The sequence below is a fragment of the Petaurus breviceps genome, unplaced genomic scaffold, assembly GCF_028583685.1.
Source record: "Petaurus breviceps papuanus isolate PSGF00001 unplaced genomic scaffold, PetGlider_PUasm1.0 90700, whole genome shotgun sequence".
Taxonomy (NCBI): Eukaryota; Metazoa; Chordata; class Mammalia; order Diprotodontia; family Petauridae; genus Petaurus; species Petaurus breviceps.
The window spans coordinates 88,929-114,820 of NW_027187315.1; the positions used below are offsets into that span (position 1 = coordinate 88,929).

The following is a 25,892-nucleotide window of genomic DNA, read 5'->3' on the forward strand; positions in this document are numbered from 1 at the left end:
CTCAGTGCATGGATGATCTTCCACTGAGCTGAAAAGTATCCATTGAGTTCTAGACCAGGTCTTCAATTTAAGCCCTAGTATATTCACTTGAAGGAACTGGGAGTCTTGAGTTTAGAGGTCACTCAGGGGTAGTGGTACCTCTCTTAATGTGTTTTAAATGCCACTATGAGGTGTAGGTACTAGATATATCATGTTTGTTCTCAGGTGGGGGAACATGGATCCAGAGTTACTGTTTTCTCCTCAAAAGCTAATTTTCAACTTTCCTAAAGAGAAACGAAATATGACTCTAATGAGAGGTGTCCAAGAGAGAAATTATTTAATTCCTGAAGCATTATTATTATTTTTTTTTAAAGAAGGGACCTCCACAGAATGTCTCCTGGCAAAAGATTGGCAAATCATTTGGAAATGTGTTTTGAGAAGTGAGTGAAATGACACTGCTAAGGGCATTTCTGTCAAGAAGCTAATGTATCCATAGGAACAAATAGTTTTTTTTGCAAATGGAGAAAGATTTGGAGCAATATATAGTAATAGAAATTTATTTTATTTTATTTTTGCATTTAATTTAGCAATTCATTATAAATTTTAAAAAATAAAAGGGATGGGATCTGTTGGTAATGGCACTTTTACTGTTTTCTCCACTGTCCAAAACACAAATTCAATCAATAAATATTTATTAAGCACCTACTATGAACCAGGTAGAGTGCTGGGCTCTGACTTTCTTCCCAAGAACCCCTCTGAGCAACAGAATTACAAGTGATGTGTGTTGGGATATGGAGCTGAGGAATCCAAAGGCCCCAAGGCCTGTTGTGGAGCAGCAAAGCAGATGGTCTCTTTCCCTGGTAATTGAGTTACTTAGAGGGTTCAGGTGTTTGATTTGTAGGACACCCATATAGCAATGAGTCTACTTGCCCTGTAGATAGATAGGCTTCAATTTGAGGGCAGTGTTGTGAGTTGGGTAAACAGTACAGGTGGCTGGAGGAGATGCCAAACACCAAAAAGTAAAGTTTCCATGACAATTTTGAGACTTGGTGTATGGTTCCCTTCTGTAGACTTTATGTTCTGTCATTGACTTGTGCCATGCTACAAAACTTCTAATTGTTTGTTGAAAAGAAAATGGTGGAAAACAAGTAGACAAAGTGATAGACTAAGTCAAATTCTGGCCGTCATTAAGGACACCTTGGATCTGAAGGTCATAAAACATGAACATGAGACCTTGAACATGTTGATCTTTTTGAAACCTTAAAGATGAAATCTCTCTCTGTGTGCACCGAGAACACTGGAAAATGGAAACAGCTAGTTGGGGGCTGAACATTATGGAATTCTAAAACTGAAGTCCTATAGAAATTAAGACATATAAGAAGAAAAGAATATATTTTTTTCAGTAGAAATCTGGAGTAATATCTCTTCATTGCAAAAGATGAATTTGAGAATAAATTGTCTGCAATTACATACAAGCATAGGTCAAAATTGAAAATTTCTTCATAATGGGAGGCTGAAACCCAATCACAGTGAGGTCAAGAAGGAGACATGAAACTGATTTTGCTAAGACACTGAAAGAAGTTTTATTAGAACATTGTAACAGGCACCTCAGCTGTGGCATGTAAGATTTGGGCAAACTTGCTGGAAATGAGTTTTTGGAGGAGTCCTGGTCATGACAGGTGAGATTCTGCATCATTTCCCAGAAGGATGCTTCCTGCTGCTTCTCAGACCCTGCCATTTCACTGCTATAGTGTTCCAATAGGACCAAGTCCTTCTTGTACCAGTTCTTTCATGCCACCCAGCAGTAGAGGCAGATACAATGATATCCTTCATGCTGTGGAATTAGCTCTAAACACAAGGATTCCATGGCAGTTCAGAAGGAAGTGTTTTTTTCAATAGAATCCACAGGAAGAATACCTTCCACAAGATGGGCGGTAGCAGCCATAGCCATAACCACCACAACCCAGGCTTCTAAAGCCATAGCCACCATAGCCATAGCCTAGACCACGGAAGCTACCACATCCACAGCCACAACCGGAGCCATAGCCATAGCCCAGGCCTCCATAATAGCTGCCCTTACAGTGGCTCATTGTGTCAGGATTCAGGGATTTGGGTTGCTGTCAATGAGAAGTTGTGAGTGTGTATGGTACCATCTACATGGCAACTTTTATACCTGTCCAACAGAAGGTGTGGCAGATCCATTTCAGAATTGCATAACTCACATTAATGAAATTGCAAAGGCATTATCACATTCTTTTCATTTTTTTGCATGAAAACAATTACTCTAGCTTATTAAGGGCGTTTTCTCTCAAATTGCTATTTCTCTGAGAAGGCTTTGCTAGGATTTCATTCTTATAATGAGAAATGATGATAGTGTTGCCAAAGCTTATGTGGTTAATGTGTCTGATGCCCAACTCAGGCTTTATGGCAGCTCTCTCCCAGGTGGCATTGTTCTCCTTCCATTAGGCTTGTCAGTCAAGTCTTCTGATTCGTGAGAAAGCCTATGAAATTCTGTCTCTTTTAATAAGTGCTTGTTGAGACTCAAGAGACAGAATCACACTAGTTTCAGGTTGGAGTTGAGAGAGTCTTGGGGCATAACTGTATGGAATAATTCAATCAATCAACCATTCCAAAATCAATCCATGCCCAAACCAGTTCTCCATTGTTTACACTGTGCCAGCCATTGTGCTCAGAGCTACAGATTCAAAAAATGTCAACAAAGTTCCTTTTTGTCAGGCTTCTCTAAAGTTCTAAGGTCAGTGAGAATATGAAAACAGCAAGGCACCCGTAATAAACACAGAGAGTTGTAGGGAGAATATTTCAAAGGCAAAGCCACAAGCTAACAGGGGAAACTTGGAACAGGTGGGATTAAAACTGAGATTCTAAGGGACCGGGGAAAGTCAGATGGGAGGGGTGGAATGGAAAGAGGATTCTGGGGAGGTTGAAAAGCCAACTAGTGCAAAGGCAAACAGAAAAAACATGAAATGTATTGTTCTAGCTAAAGGCATGAAGTATGGTGAAGATAATAAAGTGTATAAAGACTAGAAAAGTAGAAAGGGGCCAGTTCATGAAGAGGGAGAAATGTCTGGAAGGAGGTGTCTATTTAGATCAGCATAGAAACGGAAGCAACTGGAGGTTGTAAGATAATTGGTGCCTTGCTGGGCACCTACAGGTGAAAGAGGTAGAGAAATCAGAATAACACTTTAGGAAAATGCTTTGGGAAGCTGAGTGGAGAAGGAAGAAAACTGAGGCAGGGAGGCCAATGAAGGACTGTTGTAGAAAGGTGTTGTGAGGATCTGATCTAAGGTGGGCATTGTGTGAGTGGAGAGCAGCGTTTGGATGCCAGAGATATTTTGAAAGTAGAAAAGATAATTTTTATCAATTGATCAGATAGGTGTGATGATAGTGAGGGGACAAGGACTTCCCTGAGTCTGTGAACCTAAATTCTTGACTTGATATTGATGTTCTGGAAAGGAGTAAAGAAGTTGGAAATAGGTTGTTGCTGCTGTTGTTGTTCATTCTTCCTTTCCCAATAGGACCAATGATATCACTGGATGATGTCTTGACTTGGGCCTGAACTGGATTTATAAGGCAGATTTAATACAAAATCATAAGCTTCTCTCTCACTCCCAGAGTCATCAAAGTCCAGTGTGTAGCAGCAAGCACCCCAAGCGTCCTCAGGGTTTGCTGCCACCACAGGTTCTTGGATCTGCTTTGTTGAAGGAAAGCAACTCAAAATGGGTTAACAAGTTTACTTTAATCAGTCAAACATATATCATTTACCTCATTCAGGGGAAAAAGGTCAGCACCCTGAACTTCAAAGTATACAGGCAGAAGTATCAAGACAGAAACAGATCAAGTAGACAGCTTTCCAAACTGTCCAACCATTACATCCATTCCAAATCAACATCTGCGTTTCAACATCTGGGTTTTTCAAAGCCGGGGGGCTCTGGACAACGGCTTCCCAGAATCCATATCAAATCACAGAACACTTCTCAAAGTGAGCCCCCAAACAAAGCCTCACATCAGGACTTATATAGCCTTCTCCTGGCTCAGAGAATGTAACAACCTTTTGGACCCACTGGCCAATCAAAAAGTATCTACTGAAAAACAAGCCTCCCACCCCAGGCTCCTGGTGCACTTTAGCCTAGGGGCAGGGAAGATCTTTAAAATTTACATTCCCATTACAAGTGGCAAGACAAAAGTCCAAATGACTGGCGATGGCCTCAGATGCAGTGGATGACCTTGGGATCTTCCACGTATGACCAATCTCTAAGCACTCCACACTATTTCAGACACATTCATGGCTGTTGGAACAAATTGTTCTTTTCTATCCATTCTGAGTCTTCACATGCTTGGGGTAGATATCTCACCATAGTTACCCTCAACCTGGTTTAGCCCATCTCCAAGATGCTTTTACCTAGGTGCAACTGCTGTGAAAGATACAATTTCTTGGAGCCACGGGTGATGGCTCAGTGATAGATAGACAGCAAAGGTGGATGAACAGTGCTTAAAAGAGCTCAGTAAACCCTCATACTAGAGGTGCTAATCTTCCCTGAACACCTCATATACCTATGGAAAAAGGTAAGGTATTTTTGAAAAGGCCAAATGAGATCTGTTCTAAACTTGGGGGCTTTAGATGTTTAAGGGGCATCACCTTGAAATTTTCTAATCAGGCAGTTCATGATGTGGGACAGGAGCTCAGAAGAGAGTCAGGTCTGAGTCTAGAGATGTGGTAGTTAGTGGAAGAGATCCTCCTTGAAACCTAAGGAGGAACTACTCTTTCAAACCTGGAGGGAAATATAGTGGAAAGAAAAGAGACGAGACACAACTTTGAGGTTTAGCCAGAGAGAGTGGGCATGAGATGCCATGACAGTGGGCCAGCTAAGGTTGACCAGGAGGAAATAGTCAAATCAGAAGAACAGTATCAAATACCCAGGAGCACCAGTTGGTCGGTGGTGTCAAAAACTGAAGGGAGGTCAAGAAGAAGGAAGATTCAGAAGAGGCCATTCATTAGTTTAGGTCATGAAGACCTTACTCAGTACCCTGGAAAGCTCGGTTGTTTTTGAAGAGGGGTTCAGGAAACTGAGCTCAGGCCTTTTAAAGACAGTGAAAAGACAGCAATCAAGGAATCTAATTAGGCTTCAGTGACTGCAGCAAAGCCATGGACTTTTTAAATGTAGAATTCCTGATAATATGAGTTTAGGTAGGATCCTGCATTCAGAGCATAGATACGAGTTAGACATGTTATTTCAAGGGAGATTTGGACTGGATCTGGAGATGGAGATTCAATAGAATCCACAGGGAGAATACCTTCCACAAGATGGGCAGTAGCAGCCATAGCCATAGCCACCATAGCCCAGGCTTCCATAGCCATAACCATCACAACTCAGGCCTCCAAAGCCATAGCCACCATCCCATAGCCTAGGCCACAAAAGCTGCCACATCCACAGCCATAACCAGAGCCATATCCATAGCCCAGGCCTCCACAATAGCTGCCCTTAGAGTAGCTCATTGTGTCAGGATTCTGGGATTTGGGTTGCTGTCAATGAGAAGTTGTGAGTGTGTATGGTACCATCTGCATGGCAACTTTTATACCTGTCCAACAGGAGGTGTGGCAGATCCATTTCAGAATTCATTTCTGAATTCTGTGGCAGAACTCATTTCAGAAAATGAGTTCCAATAAGAAGGGAACTGTGGCCATGGCAGATGAAGAGGTCACCAACTGACAGGATGTAGTGGAGAGAAGGGAAGACAGGTTATAACTTTTTTGACTATGGAAAATTTGATAAAGATTTCAATTGACCAGAAGAAAAAATGAGCTCAAGGCATTTGGGGCAATAATAGATTTCTCCTCTCTTCTTTCAGCTTCCAAACCTTTTTGAATTTTACTCTAAAGGAAAAACAACCCCAATAGGATGTCACATGGCCACCAGAAATCCCATTATGACCTTGAGATTGCATAAAGAGGAATTTAAGGAACTAGCCCTCAAGAAAATGGAAGTGGTGTCCATCTGTAACCTACTACATGCTAGGTAGAGTGCTGGGCTCTGACTTTCTTCCTAAGAACCCCTCTGAGCAACAGAATTAAAAGGGATGTGTGTTGGTATATGGAGCTGAGGAATCCAAAAGCCCCAAGGCCTGTTGTGGAGCAGCAAAGCAGACAGTCTCTTTCCCTGGTAGTTGAGTAGCTTAGAGAGTTCAGGTGTTTGATTTACAGGACACCCATGCAGCAATGAGTCTACTTCTGTAGAAAGATAGGCCTCAGTTTGAGGGCAATGTTGTGAGTTGGATAAACAGTACAGGAGGCTGGAGGAGATGCCAAACACCGAAAGGTAAAGTTTCTATGACAATTTTGAGACTTTGTGCATGGTTCCCTTCTGTAGTCTTTATGTTATGTCTTTGACTTGTGCTGTGCTTCAAAACTTCCAACTGCTTGATGATTAAAAAATGGCAAAGACAGATAGGCACAGGATAGTCTAAATTCTAGCAATAACCAGGGACACCTTGGATCTGGAGGTCATAAACCAGGAACATGAGACCCTGAACATGTCAATCTTTTTGAAACCTTGAAGATAAAAACCTTATCCATGTGCACAAAGAAAGTGGGAAAAGGAAAATAGCTTATAGGTATAAATGCCTTACCTTCAACAAAGTGGAGGTGGGACATTGGGAAGTACTAAAATTCAAGTACTGCAGAAGTAATTTTTTTAAAAGACATTTAACAAGAAAATAATATGTTTCTTAAATAGAAATCTGAAGATGTGTCCCTTCATTGCAAAAGATGAATTGGAAAATAAATCTTTTCCAACACAGGTCAAAATTGAAAATCTCTTCACAGTGCAAGGCTGAAACCCAAGCATGGGGAGGTTAAGGAAAAGAGGTGAAAACAGTTTTGTTATGCCAGTAAAACAAGTTTATTAGAACATTGTAACATACATGCCAGCCATGGTGAGATTGGAACAAACTTGTGGGAAATGAGTTGTTGGGGGAGAGGTCTCCTTAATGACTGGTGAGATTCTGCATCATTTTCTAGGACAGGTCTTGCTGCTTCTCAGTCCCTCCCACTTCACTGCTCTGAGTTCCTCATATAAATTCCAAGACTCTCTTCCATATTACCCAACAATAGAGGCAGATGGATTTAGAGGGCCTTACTAGGCCATTAAATTACTCCAAGCAGTCAGACAAGGATTCCATGACACTGTAGGAGCAGATGGTTTTTTAGTAGAAACCACAGGAAGAATACCTTCCACAAGATGGGCGGTAGCAGCCATAACCATAGCCACCATAGCCCAGGCCTCCATAGCCATAACCACCACAGCCAAGGCCTCCAAAGCCATAGCCACCATAGCCATAGCCTAGGCCACGGAAGGTGCCACATCCACAGCCATAACCAGAGCCATAGCCATAGCCCAGGCCTCCATAATAGCTGCCCTTACAGTAGCTCATTGTGTCAGGATTCACGGATTTGGGTTGATGTCAATGAGAAGTTGTGAGTGTGTATGGCACCATCTGCTTGGGGACTTTTATATATGTCCAGTTGGAGGTGTGGCAGATCTATTTCAGAACTGCATAACTCACATTAATGAAATTGCAAAGGCATTATCACATTCTTTTCATTTTTTATTCCATGAAAATAATTACTCTAGCTTATTAAGGTTATTTTCTCTCAATTTGCTGTTTCTCTGAGAAGACTCTGACAGAATCTCATTCATGTAATGAGAAATGATTATAGTGTTGCCAAAGCCTATGTGGTTAATGTGGCTGGTGCCCTACCCTAGTTTCATGACAGCCATTTCCCAGGTGGCATTGTCCTCCTTCCAGTTTGTTTATCATCCTATCCTTCTGATTTTTTTCACAGGCTATGGTATTTTGTCTCTTTTAATATGAGCTTTTTGAGATTGAAGGAGAGAACCATACTCATTTCAGACTGGAGTTGAGATGGTGGTGAGTCACAACTATATGGAATTGTGCAATCAAACAAATAAAATGAAAGGAGAGCTGGGAAAGTTCCTGAGTAGGCAACCCAGGATCGTAGTACATCCATCAACATTTTAATTGTAGAAGTACTGATAATATGAGTTTAGGAAGGATATAGAATTTTTAGATCAAAGCATATTTAGGCAGCCAATTGAACAAAATAATTTTTGGGAAATACTGGGCTGAACCTAGAGATGGTTTAGTGAGTTTCAGAGAGAAGGGAATTGAGTCCATGGCAAATGAGGCCATTGACTGAGACAATATAATGGAGAGAAGAGAAGGCAGGCTTTCTAGTTGTGAAGCATCTCAGAGAGACTTAAATTGACTATGAGAAGAATGATTTCAAGATAGTTGGGGCATCAATAGGTATCTCATTTCTCTTACCAGCTCCCAATCCTTTTACAAATCTACTCTAAAGGATAAGCAACCTCAATAGGATGTCACATGACCACCAGAAATCCTACTGTGCCCTTGAGATTACATAAAGAGGGGCTCAAGGAACTAGCTCTCAAGAAAATAGAACTAATGATTCATTTGTAACCTGTACTTCCCAGGGCATGGCTGGTTTTTGGCTAAGCTGGAGTACTCTGGAGAAGTAAAGACCTGGCAGTAAAAGGGCTTTCAATTCAGGCCCTTGGACATTCATTTGAAGGAACTGGGGGTCTTGGGCTTAGAGGATACTCAGGGGAGGTAGTGCTAGCTCTCTTAAGGAATTTTAGTGGCCATCACATAGAATAAGTACCAGATCTATTTTGATTTTCCCCAGGTAGGAGATTTTGGATCTAGAGGTGGCAATTTCCCATCAGAAACTGAATTTTGACATCGCTAAAGAAAACATTCTTTGCCCAATGAGAGGTGTGCAAGAGAGAAATAATTATCTTCCTGAAGGATTAGTTTCCACTGAAATAACTTCCATGCTACGTCTCCTGGCAAAGGATTGATGAATCATTTGGAGATGTGTTTTGGGAGGAATATTCAATTTCAATAAATGAGGTTGCTAAGGGAATTTCTGTAGAAAAGAGATTGGATTCATAGAAGTTAACAGGCTTTTTATGAATGGACAATAATGCCTAAGAGTCATATGTAGTAATAGAAATTCATTTTAAGTTAAAAAACAGCAGGCAGAATAAGATCCATTTGTAGTGGCACTTGTATTGTTTTCTTCACTGTTTGAAACAAAAGTTAAATTAACAATAATTTTTAAAGAATCCATTATATGCTGGGTAGAGTGTTAAACTCTGACTTTTTTTCCTGAGAACCTGTCTGAGGGATGTGATTATAGGAGCATTGTTGGCTTATGGAGCTCAGGAATGTAAACTCCTCAGTGCCAGTTTTGGAGAAGCAAAGAAGATGCCCTATTTCTCTGGGAATTTGAGTTGATAAGAAAGTCCAGGTGTTGAGGTACCACATCTCACCAGTCAGATTGGCTAAGATGACAAAACAGGAAAATGACAAATGCTGGAGAGGATGTGGAAAAATTGGAACACTAATGCATTGCTGGTGGAGTTGTGAACTGATCCAACCATTCTGGAGAGCAATCTGGAATTATGCCCAAAGGGCTATGAATAATTTCATACCCAGCTATACCTCTTCTACCATGTTTCCCCAATAATAAGACACTGTCTTATTTTTTTTTTTGGACAGAAAAACACCAGAGGGCTTATTTTCAGGGGAGGGCTTATTTTAATGAACATAGACAGCAATTTTAATAAACAGGTAAATGTGAACAAAAAAATGTACCTTTATGCAATAAGCAAATCACTGGGGAAGAACAGGATGACGCGCTCACTGCTGCAGCTCTGATTGGATGCAGCTCGGAGCGCGGCGTGCGGTTCACCGGGGGGGGGGGGGACGGTGCATACAGAGGGTACCGTAATGTAGCGTGTAGCGCAGGGGATCACCTTCACTACAGTAGCAATCTCAATAGGGCTTATTTTCGGGGGAGGGCTTATTTTAGAGGAATCTTACACAGTAAGGGGAGGGCTTATTTTCGGGATAGGTCTTTTTATCGGGGAAACATGGTAGAGTTGTATCCCAAAGAGATCGTAGAGGTGGGAGGAAGACTCATAGGTACAAAGATATTTAGAGCAGCTCTTTTTGTGGTGTCAAAGAATTGGAAATTAAGGAGGTGCCCTTCAATTGGGGAATGGTTGAACAAGTTGTGGTATATGCATGTAATGGAATACTATTGTTCTATAAGAAACAAGGAGCAAATGGACTTCATATTTACCTGGAGAGGCTTATACGAACTGATGCTGAGTGAGAAGAGTAGAACTAGGAGAAATTTTTACAGACACAATGTATGTGTGATGACCAACTTTGATAGACTGGACTCTTCTCAGCAATGCAGGGTTATAAGTCAACCCCAAAAGACTCATGATGGAGAGAGATATTTACATTAAGAGAAAGAACTGAGTTTGAATCCAGATAGAAGCAAACTACCTACTCTTTTTCTTGCTTGGTTTTGTTTCCTCTTTCCCATTGTTCATTCCATCTGATGCAATCCTTTTTTATAATCTGACTAATGTCTAATGTGAAAGTATTTGCAGATCCTATACTTGATTGTATGCCGCCATGGGGCTGGGGGAGTGGGAGGGAGAGAGAGAAAATTTGAAACTCAAGGAATTGTGGAACTTAATCTTGTAAACTAAAAGTAAAAAAACAAATTAATAAAAAATTAAATAAAATAGATAAAATGAGGGACAGTGAAGTACAGTGAAAAGAGGACTGGATTTAGAGGCAAAAGACTAGGTTTAAATCAGTTCAAAGCAGTTTATAACGTATGTGATACTGGGCAAGTCATTTCCCCTCTGGACATCAGTTTCCTCATCTACAAATAAGCATTGGACTAAATATTCTTTCACTAATTTTTATTTACTTAATTTTTAATTTATGGAATAAAACAAGCATCTCCAAAATGTATTGTAATAAAAAAGGCGACAGCACATGAAACTGCCAAAAAAAAAAAAGTCCAGGTGTTTGAGTGATTTTTTTCAGGACTCCCTTACAAGAACAAGTCCACATCCCCAATAAAAGTATGGGCCTTAGCTCCAGGGCAGACTTGGATCAAAAGTGCAGGTGGCTGCAGGAGATGACATCCACCCAACAGGAAAGTTTCCGTGCCAACCTTTAGACTTTGCATATCATTCTCTTGAATTCTATGTGGTGTGCCAAAATTTTGGCTGTCCAAATTGCTTGGTAATAATAAAGTGGTGGAAGACAGCTAGAAGAAGAAGAGGTGAAGTCTAATTCTGAAAGTCATCAGGGGAACCTTGGATCTGGAGGTCTTGGACCGTGAACATGAAACCCTGACATATGGACTTAAGATAAAAATCCTGCCCACAGAGAGCATGTGAGGAGGGCCACAGCTTAGATGGACAGATTCCCTACCTTTTGTAAAATTGGAGTTAGATATTATGAAGTACTAAAATGTAAGTGCTGTTGAAATGAAATTTTAGAAAGACATTTAACAAGGAAACATTTTTTCAATAGAAATCTGAAGAGGTATTTCATTGCAAAAGGTAAATTGGGTAACAAATCTTCTGCAATGATACATTAGAGTAGATTAAGCTGAAAAATTTCTTCCTGATGTGAAACTGAAACCCAAGTATTGGGAGGTGAAGGAAGAGAGGTGAAAACACTTTTGATAAGAGGGTGATACAGGTATATTAGAACATTGTAACAGATACATCAGCTATGGTGTATCAGAGTTGAGCAAACGTACTTGGAAATGAACAGTTGTTTGGAGTGTCTGTCTCTTCATGAAAGATGAGATTTAAAAAAAAGCAATTGGGGTTAAGTAACTTGCTCAAGGTTACACAGCCAGTTATTTTGTGTAGGTGCCAAGTATCTGAGGATGGAACCTATCCTGGGTCTCCCGATGCTGGGGCCGGCGCTCTTACTCACTGCGCCACCTGGCATCCTCTGAAAGATTAGATTCTTCATCATTTACCAGAAGGACAGGTCCTTTTACTTCTCAGTGCCTGCCACTTCACTGCCCTCTATACTCCTTAGGGATTACAAGGTCCTATTGTGGGATCTCTCTCCTACTACCCAGCCACAGAGGCAGGCAAAGTGATGTTTATACAATGTCATGGAATTAGCCCAAAGCAGGGAGGCACAAGATTTCTGTAAGAGGCCAGAAACAAGTGTTTTTTCAGTAGCAGCCATAGAAATAATACATTCCACAGCAAGAAAGGTGGCAGCAGCCATACCCATTGACATTATAGCCTAGGCTTACATAGCCTCAGTCATCAAAATCATAGCCTAGGCTATGGAAGCTACACATCTGCAGCCATAGCCCAGGCCCTCCTAGTAGCCGCATTAGTATTGCAGACATAGTATCGTATAGTATAGTATAGTATAGTATAGTATAGTATAGTATAGTATAGTATAGTATAGTATAGTATAGTATAGTATAGGATAGGATAGGATAGGATAGGATAGGATAGGATAGGATAGGATAGGATAGGATAGGATAGGATAGGATAGGATAGGATAGTAGTATTGCACATAGTATCTGTATTCACAAATCTAGGTGGATGTCAAGGGCAGGTTGCATGAGTGTGTATGACACCAACTGCATAATGACTTTTAGACACTTTCAGAAGGAGGTGTGGCAGATCTATAGCAGAAGTGCATATTTTCTATTAATAAGTTTGCAGAGAAAAATCACATTCTTATCATTATTTGTTCCAAGAGAACAGTCTCTCCAGCTCATTAAGGGTATTTTCTCTTAATTTGCAGCTTCTCAGAGAAGGCTCTGCCAGGTTCTCATTCTTGCAATTAGAAATAATTATAGTGTTCCAAAGTCTATGTGGTTAATGTGGCTATTGTTCAGTCAAGGCTTCATAGCAGCCCTCTCTCAGATGTCATTGTCCTCCTTCCATTACACTTGACAGACTGGTCTTCTGATTCTTTGGCAGATGATGAAATCCTATCTCTGAATAAGTGATTCTTGGGACACAAGTGACAGAATCACACAAGTTTCAGATTGGAGTTGAGTTGCTACTGTGGCATTCCTTCATTTCCCAATTTTTCTTCTACCTCTCTTATTTGATTTTTAAAATGGGCTATTTAGCTCTTTCAGGAGAATTTTCAGAACCTGAGACACATTTGTATTTCTCTTTGAGGCTTTGCATATAGGCATTTTTGACATTATTGTACTCTTCTGAGTTTGTGCTTTGATCTTCCCTGTCACCATAGTAGCTTCCTATAGTCAGGGCTTTTTGGGGGTGCTTATTTTCCAGCCTATTTTGTGACTTTTGAAGTTCAGCTCTGGTCTTGGGATACCAGGGGGAATGTCTTAAGCTTCTTGCATGGAGGCCAAAGGGCTGATCAATGGATTTCTGTGTTGGGGCCTCTGGAGCTCACAGTTCACCTACTGCACTGGAGTCCCCCAGTTTAGTCTATCTGGCTATGCTAGGGCCTCTGGGTCTGCTAGGCCTGATCACTAGTTTGCTGTGTTGGGGCTGAGACCTCACAGATGGTTTGATGTACCACTGGTCTGTTGAACTGGGACCAGGAGTCCTTGGTTGCTGATTTGTGCTGGAATGAGGGGCCATCTATTGGCTTGACTGAACGTTACTTGTACTGGGCTACACTCCCCTTTTACCCAAATGACACAGACTTTTCCTGCAGTCCTTATAAGTTATCTTGGGCTTGAAAATTATTTTACCCTGTCCTTTTTGTGGGTCTTGTCCCTCCAAAATTCATTTTGAAATGTTGTTTTGAGGGAAATTGGGGAGAGTTCAGACAACTTCCTGCCTTTTCTCCACCATCTTGGCTCTGACTAGAGGGTATCTCTTTAAATCAGCACATAACAGGAAGAAATGAGAGTTTCTTAGATGTGTGTGTGTGTGTGTGTGTGTGTGTGTGTGTGTGGACTTGTGGGTTAGAGGAGCAGAGAAGTCAGAATAGTGATTTAAGAAAACCCCTTAGGCAACTGAGTGGAGAACAGGTCTGGGTGGGAACAAGACTGAAGCAATGAGACCAAGCAAAGGCTCTTCCAGATTGGTGCTGGAAGGTCTGATCTAAGGTGAAGATTGTGTGAGTCAAGAGATGTATTTGGATGCCAGAGATGCTGTGAAAGTAGAAAGGACAAGTTTTGCCAACTGATTAGGTAGGTGAAATGACAGTGAGAGGTTGTGAACCTAAGTTCTTGACTTGATGTTGATCTCTTATAAGGAACAGAGGAGTTGGTAAGAGGTAGGGGGCTTTTGATGAGGCCAGATGAGAAAATCTATTCTAGACTTGGGGTTTTGATATGTCTAGGTGCGATTGAGCTGAATTTGTTTACATCAAAAATTCATGATGTGGGTATGGGTCTTAAAAGAGATGCAGATCTAGATCTGGAAATGTGGTAGTGAGTGGCAAAGAGAAGATCCCTGAAGCCCTGAGAACTAAGGAGGTCTCAACCTGACAGCAAAGTGGAGAGGAAAAAGAGAGACAAAACCTTGGGCTTCAGCCAGAGTTAATGTGCATGATATAATGTAATGATGAGCTAGTTAAGTTGAGCAAGAAGGAACAATCAAGCAGGAAGAGCAGTGTCAAGTACACCAAGGAACAACTGTTGGCCAGTGCTATCAAAAGGGGAAGGGAGATGAAGGAGGAGGAAGACGCAGAAGAAGCCATTAGTTTTGGCCATGAGGACAACACTGGGTAATTTGAAGAGAGCAGTTATTCTTGAAAGAGTAGTCAGGAACCATATGTGAGGACACTGAAAGGGAGAGAAGGGAGAATATCCAAGGACAGCTCCAACGATTGCAATACACCCATGAACTTTTTAAATGTAGATGTACTGGGAAGTGCTGATAATATGAGATTGGGTAGGAACATACAATCTGGGCATAGGTACACAGCCAGCTGAACAGGTGAGTTCAGGGGGAGATTCTGGGCTGCAACTAGAGATGGGATAGTGAGTGTCAGAGAGAAGGGAAACGAGGACATCACCAACCAAGATAGTGTGGTGGAGAGAAGAGAAAGCAGGCTGCAGCTTTCTGGTTGTGGAGCATCACAGAAAGACTTCAATTGACCAGGAGAAAAGTGAGCTTGAGGTGGTTGGGGCAGAAAAAGGCATCTCCTCAATCCTCCCAGCTTCTAATCCTTTCCCAACTCTTCTCTAAAGCATAAGGAAGCCCAATAGGATATCACAGAAAACCAGAAATCCCACTGTGACCTTGAGATCACTAGCACTACCACTAGTCATAGGGACTAGCACTCAGGAAACCGAGGTGAAGGTCTGTCTGTAACCCACACTGCACAGTACGTGGCTTCTCTTTTGCTATAACCTTGGGAGCACCCAAAGCAGTACACATCTGGTGGTAGAAGGGCTTCCATATCAAGCCCTAAGAGACTTACTCGATGGAACTAAAACTCTTGTGCTTAGAGGAAACTCACGGAGTTCTGCTAGTTCTACTCTCTTATGGTATTTTAATGTCTATCACCTGGTACAGGTACTCTTTCTATTTTGTTTGTCCCCAGAGGGGAGAGTGTGGATTCAAAGATGGTGTTTGCCTCCTAAAACTGACTTTCGATTTTGTTAAAGAGAATGAAAGCTTTTTGTCCAATGAGAGCTGTCCAGTAAAGAAATGATTTTTCTGAAGGATTCGTTTCCATTGAAGTGACCTTCGTAGAGTGTTTCCTGACAAATGATTGGTGAACCATTTGGAGATATATTTTGGGAGGAATCAAATGTGATGAGACTGCTGAGGGCATTTCTGTCAAAAAGCTAGTGGAGACATAGAAATGGAGAGGCTTCTTGTGATGGAGAATGATGCTAGCAGCGATATTTAGTAATAGAAATTCATTTTAATCTAACAATCAGCAAGGGGAATAAGATCCATTGGTGGTGGCACTTGTACTGTTTCTTCTACTGTCCAAAACACAAGTTCAGTCAACAAACATTTATCAAGCATCCATTATATGTAGGCAGAGGGCTAAGCTTTGACTTTCCTCCCAAGAACCTGTCTGAGGGATGTGATTTTGTAGTCCATGTTGGCTTATGGAGCTGAGGAATCCAAAGGCCTGAGGCAGGTATTAGAGCAACAAAGCAAATGGTCTCTTTCTCTGAAAGTTCATGTTGACTAGAGAATTTAGGTATTTGAGTGGCTTGGAGAAGATCTTTGTGACAATGAGTCTGCCTGCTTCCCTCCTATATGGGATAGCCTCAGCTCAAGCAGTGTTATAAGGTGGACCAGTTGTACAGTTGGCTGGGGGAGATGTCACCCACCTGAAGAGCAAGGTTCCATGACAACCTGCAGACTTAGAATGCTTTTCTGTTATCTTTCCGGTGTGCCATTCACTTGTGCTGTTCTCCAAAACCTCAAATTGCTTGGTGATAACAAATCAGTGGAAAGATAGACTAAGTCAGATTCTGACAGTCATCAGGGACATCTTGGATCTGAAGTGATGAACCATGTATGTAAGGACATGAACATGTGAATCTTTGTGAAACCTAGAAGAAAAAACTCCCATCCACATACACCCAGAACTTGGGAGAAGGGCTGAAGCTTAAAGAGACAAATGCCTTTGCTTTTGATAAAGTAGGGGTTAATTCTGAAGAATTAAAATTTAAGTTCTATAGAAGTTAAATTTTAGAAAAATATTTAACAAGGAAATAGTATGTTTTTTTAAGCAGAAATTTGAAGAGGTATCACCTCATTGCTAAAGAAGAATTGGAGAATGAATCTACAATGACACAGAGAAGTACATCAAGGTTGAAAATCTACTCATGATGAGAGAGGCTGAAACCTAAGTACAGAGAGGGCAAGGAGGATTGATGGAAACAGTTTTGGTAGGCCAGGGAAACAAGTTTATTAGAAAATCATAACAGATACCTTAGCCATGGTATATTAAAGATGAGCAAATTTTTGGAAATGAGCAGTCATTGGAGGAATCTCAGTCATGACAGGTGTGAGTCTGCATCATTTCCGAGAAGGATGGGTCCTGCTGCTTCTCAGTCCCTGTCATTTCATTGCCCTGAATGCTCCATAGGGATTCGAAGGCTTAGCCTATGCTTCCACCAATTTGTTATCACCAAGGCAGGTGGAATGTGATGTCCTTATAAGGCCATAGAATTAGCTTAAGCAAATAGGGATGAGGTTTCCAGGACTGGCCAGGAGCAAGTATTTTTTCAGTAGAAACCAGAGGAATAATACCTTCCACAGCAAGATGGGTGGTAGCAGCCATAGCCATAGCCACCATAGCCCAGGCCTCCATAGCCATAAGCACCACAGCCTAGGCCTCCATAGCCATAGCCTAGGCCACGGAGGCTGCCATAACCAGAGCCATAGCCATAGCCCAGGCCCCCATAGTAGCCACCATAATAGCTCATTGTGTCAGGATTCACAGATTTGGATGGATATCAAAAGTATGTTGTGTGAGTATGTGAGGAGGCACCCTCTGCACAGGGACTTTTATACATTTCCAGCAGGAGGTGTGGCAGACTCAGAGAAGAATTGCATAATTCCCATTAAAGAAATTGCCAGGCCAAAATTACATTCTTTTCATTGTTTGTTCTCTGAGAATAAATTCACAAGCTCATTAAGGTTGTTTTCTCTCAATTTGCTCTTTCTCAGAGAAGGCTCTGTAAAGATCTCATTCTTTTAATTAGAAATGATTATAGTGTTGTCAAGCCCATATCATTAATTTAGTTGGTGCTTGACTTCATGGCACTCTTCTCCCCATTCATATTTTCCCCCTTCAGTATGCTTGCGATCCTGGCTTTCTGCTTCTTTTGACAAGGTGTGGAATCCTGTCTCTTCTAATCTATGCTGTTTGAGAATGAAGTGACAGAATCATTTAAGTTTCTGAATGGAAATGGCGGTGGGGCACAACTTTGGGGAATGCATCTATCAAACAATGATTCCAAAATCAACCCAAGCACAAACTAACTCCCTGGTGTTTGTACTGAACCAGCCGTTGTGATCAGGGCTATGGATAGCAGAAATTGTCAACAGAGTACTTTCCCTCTGACCTGTGAGAACATGAAAAAAACAAGGTACCTGCCGCAAAAATGGAGAGTCAGTGGCAGAAGATCTCAGACATAGGGGTATAAGCAACTAGGGAAAAGGGGTAATGGTACTGTTATAGGTAGGATTAGAGCTGAGACTCAAAAGGAGCCTGGAAATTCAGAGGGGAAGGGAAGGAGAGAGGAGAGGATTCCGAGCCTTCTCTGGGCAGGTGAACAGGCAGTCAGTGCAAAGGCAAGCAGAAGGGACATGCAGTGTGTTGCCTTAGTGAAAGAAGGAAGGCCAGCACAGGTAGGTCCATAGAATATGGGCAAAGAAATAAAGTATAATGAGAATAGAAAGGTAGGGAAGGGACCAGCTGATGAAGATGGCAAAATTCCAGGCAAAGTATCTGTTTAAAACAGCTTAAAACAAGAAACAACTTTAATTTACAAGATAATTAACCCAAGATTTTTGCAAGTTAAAAGGAGAGAGGAGTCAGAATTATTTAGAAAAATTCCCTGTGCATCTGAGTGGAGGAGGAGTCTGGGCTCAAAGAAGACTGAAGCAAGGAGGCTAATGAAAGGCTTTTGCAGAGAGACACTATGATGGTCTGATCTAAGGTGAGAGCCATGAGAATGGAGGGAGGTGTTTGGATTCCAAAGATGTTGTGAAGGTAGAAAAAAACAACTTTTGCTAACTGGTCTAGTAGTTACAATGATAGTGAGGGGTCAAGGATGTCCCTGAGGTAGTAAATGTAAGTTTCAGGCTTGATCTTGGTGCCTTGATCTCAGGTACTTTGAAAGAAGTAGAGAAGCTAAAAAGAAGTAGGGTGCTTTGGATGAGGCAGCATGAGCAGATCTGCTTGAGACTCAGGGGGCTTTGAGATGTTTAGGGGACATCAAATTGAAATGATCTAATCAGAGGCATTATGGGCTTGGAGCTCAGGAGTAATGCTGGTCTTGATCTGGAGATGTGACAGTGAGTGGCAGAGAAAAGGGTCTATTTTCTCACCCCTTGAGAGAGCATAATGGAGAGAAAAGAAAAGAAATAGAAGATTAGGGTTCAGTCAGACATAGTGGGTCTGAGATGATATGAGAGTAGGCCAATCAAGACAACCAAAAATGAGCAGTCAAGCTGGACATGTAGTATTTAGCACCAATTGGTCAGTGGTGTCAAAAGGTAAAGGGAAATTAAGAAGAAGGAAGTCTCAGAAGAGGTTGTTAATTTGGGCTATGAGCACATCATTAAGCACTTTGGAAAGAGCAGTTTCTCTTGAAGTTTGTGGTGAGGAACTTGATTTGCAGAGTTTTCAAATTCCATGAAAGGAGAACATCCAGGGATCATGAGTAAACTCCAACAAGTGCAGTATAATAATTAGACCTTTTCAATGTGGAAGTTCTGGGAAGTTCTGGTAATATGAGGTTAGGTAGGAACATGAAATCTGGGCATGGGTAGATAGGTAGCTGAACAAGTGAGTCCAGGAGAAATGCTGGGCTGGACTTTGAGTGTCAGAGAGAAGGGAAGTAAGCTGATGTCAGATGAGGAGGTCGCTAATTGAGAGAGTGTAGTGGAGACTAGAGAAGACTATAGCTCTCTGGTTGTGAAGCACCTTGGAAAGACTTCTATTGAACTTGAAGAAAATGAGGTCAAGGCAGTTGGTACAACAATAGATGTCTCCTCCCTCCTCCCAGCTTCCAGTCTTCTAACAACTGAACAGCAAAGGATAAAGAAGCCCAATATGATATTACATGACAACCAGAAATTCCACTGTGACCTTGAGATTGTATTAAGGTGAACATAAAGGACTAGGAATTGTGAAAATGGAAGTCATGGTCTGTCTGTAACCTGTACTACTCAGTGCCTGACTGGTCTTTTTGAGAACTTCCAGAGAAGTCCAGACCACATGGCAGAAGAACCTTCAGTGAGCACTTTGGGACTATACCCAAAGGGCTATAAAATTATGTATACCTTTAATCCAGCAGTAACATTACAAAGGTTGGTACCCCAAAGAGGTCATAAAAAGGGAAAAGGATCCACATATACAAAAATATTTATAGCAGCCCTTTTTGTGGAGGTGAAGAAGTGGAAATTGAGGGGAAGTCCATCAACTGGGGAATGACTGAACAAGTTGTGATATATGAATGTAATGGAATACTATTGTTCTATATGAAATGATGAACAGGCATATTTCTGAAAAACCTAGAAAGACTTATGTAAACTGATGCTGAGTGAAGTGAACAGAACCAGGAGAATATTGTACACAGTAATAGCAACATTGTACAATGATCAGCTTTGATAGACTTAGCTCTTCTCAATAATACAATGACCTAGGGCATTTCCAAAGGACTCATGATGGAAAATGCTACCCACATCCCGAGAAAGAACTACAAAGTATGAATGCAGATCGAAGCATACTATTTTCTCTATTTTTTATTTCTTGTGGTTTTTCCCTTTTGTTCTGATTTTTTCTTTTATAACATGACTAATGTGGAAATATGTTTAAAATAACTGTGCATGTATAACCTATATCAGATTGCATGCTGACTTGGGGAGGGAGGGAAGAAGTGAGGTGGACAATTTGAAACCCAAAATCTTATAAAAGTGAATGCTGAAAACTAAAAATAATAAATTTTTTAAAAAGAAGGAGCAGAAGGAAGATGGGACTTGAAGGAGCTGGGACTTTTGGGGGTAGTGCTAGTTCTCTTAAGGTACTTTAGTGGCTATCATGTAAAACAGGCATTAGATCTATTCTGTTTGTACTCAGGTGGGAGAATTTGGATGCAGGGTTAGCAGTTTGCCCCCAGAAACAGAATATTATCTTTATTAAAGAGAAATATTCTTCTCCTAATGAGAGCTGTTCAAGAGAGGAATGATCTTCCTGAAGGATTAGTTTCCACTGAAGTGACCTCCATAGAATGTTTTATGGTGAAGGATTGTTGAAGCATTTCGAGACGTGTTTGGGGAGAATTAGTGTGAAATAAAACTGCTGACGGCACTTCTGTCAAAATGCATTTGGGCCTATAAAAATGGATGGGCTTTTTATGAAAGGGGAATAATGCCTAGAAACAAAATTTAGTAACAAAAATTCATTTTAAGCTAATAAATAGCAGAAGGAATAAGATATGTTGGTAGTGGCATTTCTGTAGTCTCCTCCACTATCTGAAACAAAAGTTTAATAATCATTTATTAAGCACCCACTTTTTGCCAGGTAGGGTGCTAAGCTCTGGTTTTCTTCACAAGAACCTGTCTGAAGGACATGAATACAGGGACATCCCTGGCCTGTGGAGCTGAGGAATCTCAAGGCCCCAAGTGCTGTTATGGAGCAGCAAAGCAGATGTTCTCTTTCTCTGGGAGGCTGAATTTATTAGAGAGCTCAGCTGTTTGAGTGATTCGCAGGACACCCATGCAGCAATCAGTCTATGTCCCCCATGGATGGGCTGGTCTCCACTCAAGGGCAGCGTTGTGAGTTGGATCAGTAGTGTAGGTGGCTGCTGGAAACGCACCCACCAGAAGGGAAACTTTCCATGCCAACTTACAGAAGTGATATACGACTCTCTTCTATAGTTTTTGTGGTGTGCCATTCACTTGTACTGTGTTCCAAAACTCAAATTGCTTGTTGATAATTTGGTGGAAGTGATCTAGAACAAATCTTCTTAAACTTTTTCTACTCACAACCTCTTTTTGCAGAGATGTTGGCATTGTGTGGCTTGAGGGCATGCACAATGCAAAGTGTATATACTTTGTATTCAGAACCAAGGCTACAGAGAAGCTGAGAGACACAACCTGGGCAAACACTGCCAGAAACACCTTGAATTTTTTAAATGTTTGATTTTTAATTCATTTTTGGTCACTTGAACCTTTAACTGTTGCCAAATTTTTCACAACCTCAGATGGGGTCACAATCCACAATTTAAGAAGCATTGATATAGACAAGGGAAAGGCTAAGTCAAATTCTGACAGTCATCATGGACACCTTGGATCTGGAGATCATGATCCATGAACATGAGGCCCTGAACATATAAATCTTTTTGAAATCTTGAAGATAAAAATCCTGTCCATGTGCATAGGGAATGTGATGTTATAGAGACAAGTACCTTATATTTGATAAAGTTGGGGTTGGACACTATGAAATACTAAAATGTAAATGCTATAAAAGTCAAATTTTAGAAAGACATTTAACAAGAAAACAATATATTTTTTAATATAAATCTGAAGAGGTAGCATTTCATTGGAGAATAAATCTTTTGCAATGACATTCAAGCATAGGTCAGGATTAAAAATCTTTTCACAATATCAGACTGAAATCCAAGTCCAGTGAAGTCAAAGAGGAGAGGTGAAAACAGTTTTGGTAAGACAGTGAAACAAGTTTATTAGAAAGTTTTAACAGATGGCTCAGCCATGGTGTATTATAGTTAAGCAAACTTTCGGGAAATAAGTTGTTGGAGGAGTTCCTCTCATGACAGGTGAAATTCTGCATCATTTCCCAGAAGGACGGATCCTGCTGCTGCTCAGTCTCTGCCACTTCTTTGAGTGCTTCATAGGAATGCCAAGGCCCTGTTGTTTTAGCTCTCCCATGCCACTCAGCCATAGAGGTAGGTGGAATATGGTGTCCTTACAAGGCCATGGAATTAGCTCAAAGCAGGGAGGGAAGAGGTTACCATGATAGGCCAAGAGCAAGTGGTTTTTCAGTAGAAGCCAGAGGAGTAATACCTTCCATAGCAAGATGGGCGGAAGCAGCCGCAGCCATAGCCACCATAGCCCAGGCCTCCATAGCCATAGCCTCCAAAGCCATAGCCTAGGCCACAGAAGCTGCCACATCCACAGCCATAACCCAGGCCCCCATAGTAGCCTCCATAGTAGCTCATGGTGTTGGGGTTCACAGATTTAGATGGATGTCAGGGTTTAGTTTGTGTGACTGTGTACAGCACCATCCACACAGGGACTTTTATACACTTCTGGTAGGAGGTGTTGAAGATTCTTCCCAGAATTACATAATTCTCTTTAGTGAAATTGCCAGGGCAAAATCACATTCTTGTCATTGTTTCATCCCTGACAATAATTCCTTCAGCTCATTAAAATTGTCTTCTCTTCATTTGCTCTTTTTTTTTTTAGAAGATTGTGTCATGATCTCATTTCTGTAATGAGATATAACTAGAGTGTTGTCAAAGCCCATGTGGTTAGTATGGCTGATGCCTTATCTAGGCTTCGTGGAAGTCCTCTCTTTGGTGGCATTGTCTTCTTTTCATTATGCTTCCCCTCCAGGCATTCAGATTCTGGAATCTTGTTTCTTTTAATGAATGCTTCTTGAGACAGAACTACACAAGTTTTAGAGTGGAGTTGAGATGGTGACTGTACACTGTACCAGTGTACAAAATAGGCCAATTAAACAACAATTCCAAAATCAATCCAAGTACAAACCGGGTCCCCAGTGTCTGCACTGTGCCAGCCACTGTACTCAGGGCTGGGGATACAAAGAAATGTCAAAAGATCTCCTCTTTTTGTCAGTTCCAATGTTTTCTAAAGCTCCTGAGGATATGAAAACAGGGAGCTTGTGAAAAACATGGGGAATTGATGGGAAATCTCAGAGGAAAGCACAAGTCATCCAGATAAAGGGATAATGCCACATGGTACAAGTGGCATTAGAGTTAAGACTCTGTTGGACCAGGGAAGGTCATATGGGAGGGTCAGAAAGAGGAGAGGATTCTGGGCAGAGTGGACAACCATCCAGTACAAAGACAAGCAGAATGAACATGCAGCATCTAGGGGATACTTATCTAAGGAAATACAAAAAGGTCAGCATGGGCAGGACCATGAAATATGGGGAAGGCAATAAAGTGTACCTAGCCTAGAAATGTGGGAAGAGGCTATCTGATGAAGAAGAAAAAGCATCTTACAGAGTGTCTCTAAATCAGCACAGAAAAGGAAACAAGGAGAGGTTACAAGATAACACATGTGGGGCCTGAGATGTTGGGGTATTCTAGGAGAAAAGGAATCTGAAGAATGCTTTAGCAAAATCTCTTTGGTAGCAGAGTAGAGAAGGGATCTGGGTGGGAATTCAATCCAAGATTCTTTCAGAGAAGGGAAGTGATTGAGTGATGTGCAGAGAAATCAGTGTAGTGCTGTGGTTGCAGAGTGTCTCAGAAAGACTTTAGTTGAGCAGGAGAAAAATAAGTTCAAGGTGAATGGGACAGCAGTAGGTGTCTTCTCTCTCTTCCCAGTTCTGAAACCTCTCACAGCAGCACACTTAAGAATAAGGAAGCCCAATAAAGTGTCATATGACAGCCAGTTATCACTCTATATCCCTGAAATTGCAAGCAGAGGCACACAAGAGACAAGAACTCAGGAAATTGAGATGATATTCCTTCTGTAATACTTACTGCTCAGTGCTTGATTGGTCTTTGGCTGCGCTGGAGAATACCCAGAGGCGTCCAGACCAGTGGGTAGAAGGGTCTCCAGTTCAAACCCTAAGAGATTCATTTGAAGGAACTGGGACTTTTGGGCTGAGGACACTTAGGAGGTTGTCCTAGCTCTCTTAACATGTTTTAATGACCACCAAATAGTTACAGGTATTATATCTATTCTTTTCCTAGTTAAAGGGGAGAATGTGGATTCAATTAGCATTTCCCCCACATAAACTGATTTTTGTCTTTGCTATGTAGCATTAAATATTCTTTGCCCAATGAGAACCATCCAAGAGAGAAATGATTTTATACCTGAAGGATGTTTTCATTTAATTGAACTTCATATAATGTTTCCTGATAAACAATTGGTGAATCTTTTGGAGATATATTTTGGGAGGAAGCAAATGTAATAAGGCCAGTGAGGGTATTGAAAATCCAGTACAAATACAGAAATGTACATGCTTTTTGTAAATGGAGAATAATGTCTAGTAGCCATATATAGCAATAGAAATTCATTTTAAGCTAACATATAGCAGGAAGAATAAGATTTATTGATAGTGGCAATTCTACAGTTTCCTCCACTGTCTGAAATACAACTTCAATCAATAAACATTTATTAATCACCTACTATGGGTCAGATAGTGTGCTAATCTCTAACTTTCTTCCTGAGAACCCATCTGAGGGACATGATTTCAGAGGCCCTATTTGCTCATGGAGCTGAGGAACCCAAAGGTCCCAAGGCTGGATGTGGATCAATAAAGGGGATGTCTTCTTAACCTGGAAATTTGAGTTGATTAGAGAGTCTAGGTGTTTGAATATCCTTGCAACAATGGATGCACTTCCACCATGGACAGATGAGTTTAATTTAAAGGCAGGTGATGCATTTAGATGTGACCCACCCAATGGAGAGGTTTCATAACAACTTTGAGATTTGACATATGGCACTCTTGTGCCATATATCATATTAGATTACTTGGTGATAACAAAGTGGTGGAAGACAGATAGACAAGGGATTGCTGTGATTCAGTCATTTTTAACTTGTGTCCAACATATTTTTTTGCTTTTTTGGAGGGGGAAAGGCAGGGCAATTGGGGTTAAGTGACTTGTCCAAGGTCACATAGCTAGTAAGTATTAGTTGTCTGAGGCCGAATTTGCACTCAGGTCCTCCTGACTCCAGGACTGGTGTTCTATTCACTGTGCTACCTAGGTGCCCCATGTCCAACTCTTAGTGATTGCATTTGGTTTTTTCTTAGCAAAGATATTAGAATGGTTTGCCATTTCTTTCTCCATCTCATTTGACACATGATAAAACTGAGGCAGAGTCCATGGTCACAGAGACTAGTTGGCTTCCAAGGCCAAATTTCAGCTCAGGAAGATTAGTCTTCCTAACTTCAGGCCTGATACTTGACCCACTGCAGCAACTAGCTGCCACAGACAAGACATACATTAAACCAATGTTCAGTCATCAGAGACAACTGATCTGGAGATCAGAAAAAGTGAATACTTGTTCACATGTATAACTTTTTGAACTCTCGAAGATAAAAGCCCTGTCCTCATGTGCCTAGAACATGAGAGAAGA

General features: G+C 41.1%; 2 protein-coding genes and 1 long non-coding RNA gene across 3 annotated transcripts in view; all 3 read right to left on the reverse strand.

The window, feature by feature from the left end:
• The window catches only part of LOC138144395 (uncharacterized), a 37,771-nt gene that overhangs the window by 11,259 nt on the left and 620 nt on the right, over nt 1-25,892 (reverse strand). The gene's annotated exons all lie outside the window — the stretch shown is intronic.
• Nucleotides 6,873-7,477, reverse strand: LOC138144393 (keratin-associated protein 19-3-like). Its single transcript, XM_069065678.1, has one exon. The coding sequence runs from the start codon at nt 7,426-7,428 to the stop codon at nt 7,201-7,203; it is 228 nt and encodes a 75-aa protein (XP_068921779.1). The 5' UTR covers nt 7,429-7,477; the 3' UTR covers nt 6,873-7,200.
• On the reverse strand, nt 16,749-17,309 carry LOC138144394 (keratin-associated protein 20-2-like). Its single transcript, XM_069065679.1, has one exon. The coding sequence runs from the start codon at nt 17,291-17,293 to the stop codon at nt 17,093-17,095; it is 201 nt and encodes a 66-aa protein (XP_068921780.1). The 5' UTR covers nt 17,294-17,309; the 3' UTR covers nt 16,749-17,092.

Excerpts from the sequence above, each read along its gene's own strand:
- LOC138144393 (XM_069065678.1), bottom strand. The coding sequence starts at position 7,428 with ATGAGCTACTGTAAGGGCAGCTATTATGGAGGCCTGGGCTATGGCTAT.
- LOC138144394 (XM_069065679.1), bottom strand. The coding sequence starts at position 17,293 with ATGAGCTATTATGGTGGCTACTATGGGGGCCTGGGCTATGGCTATGGC.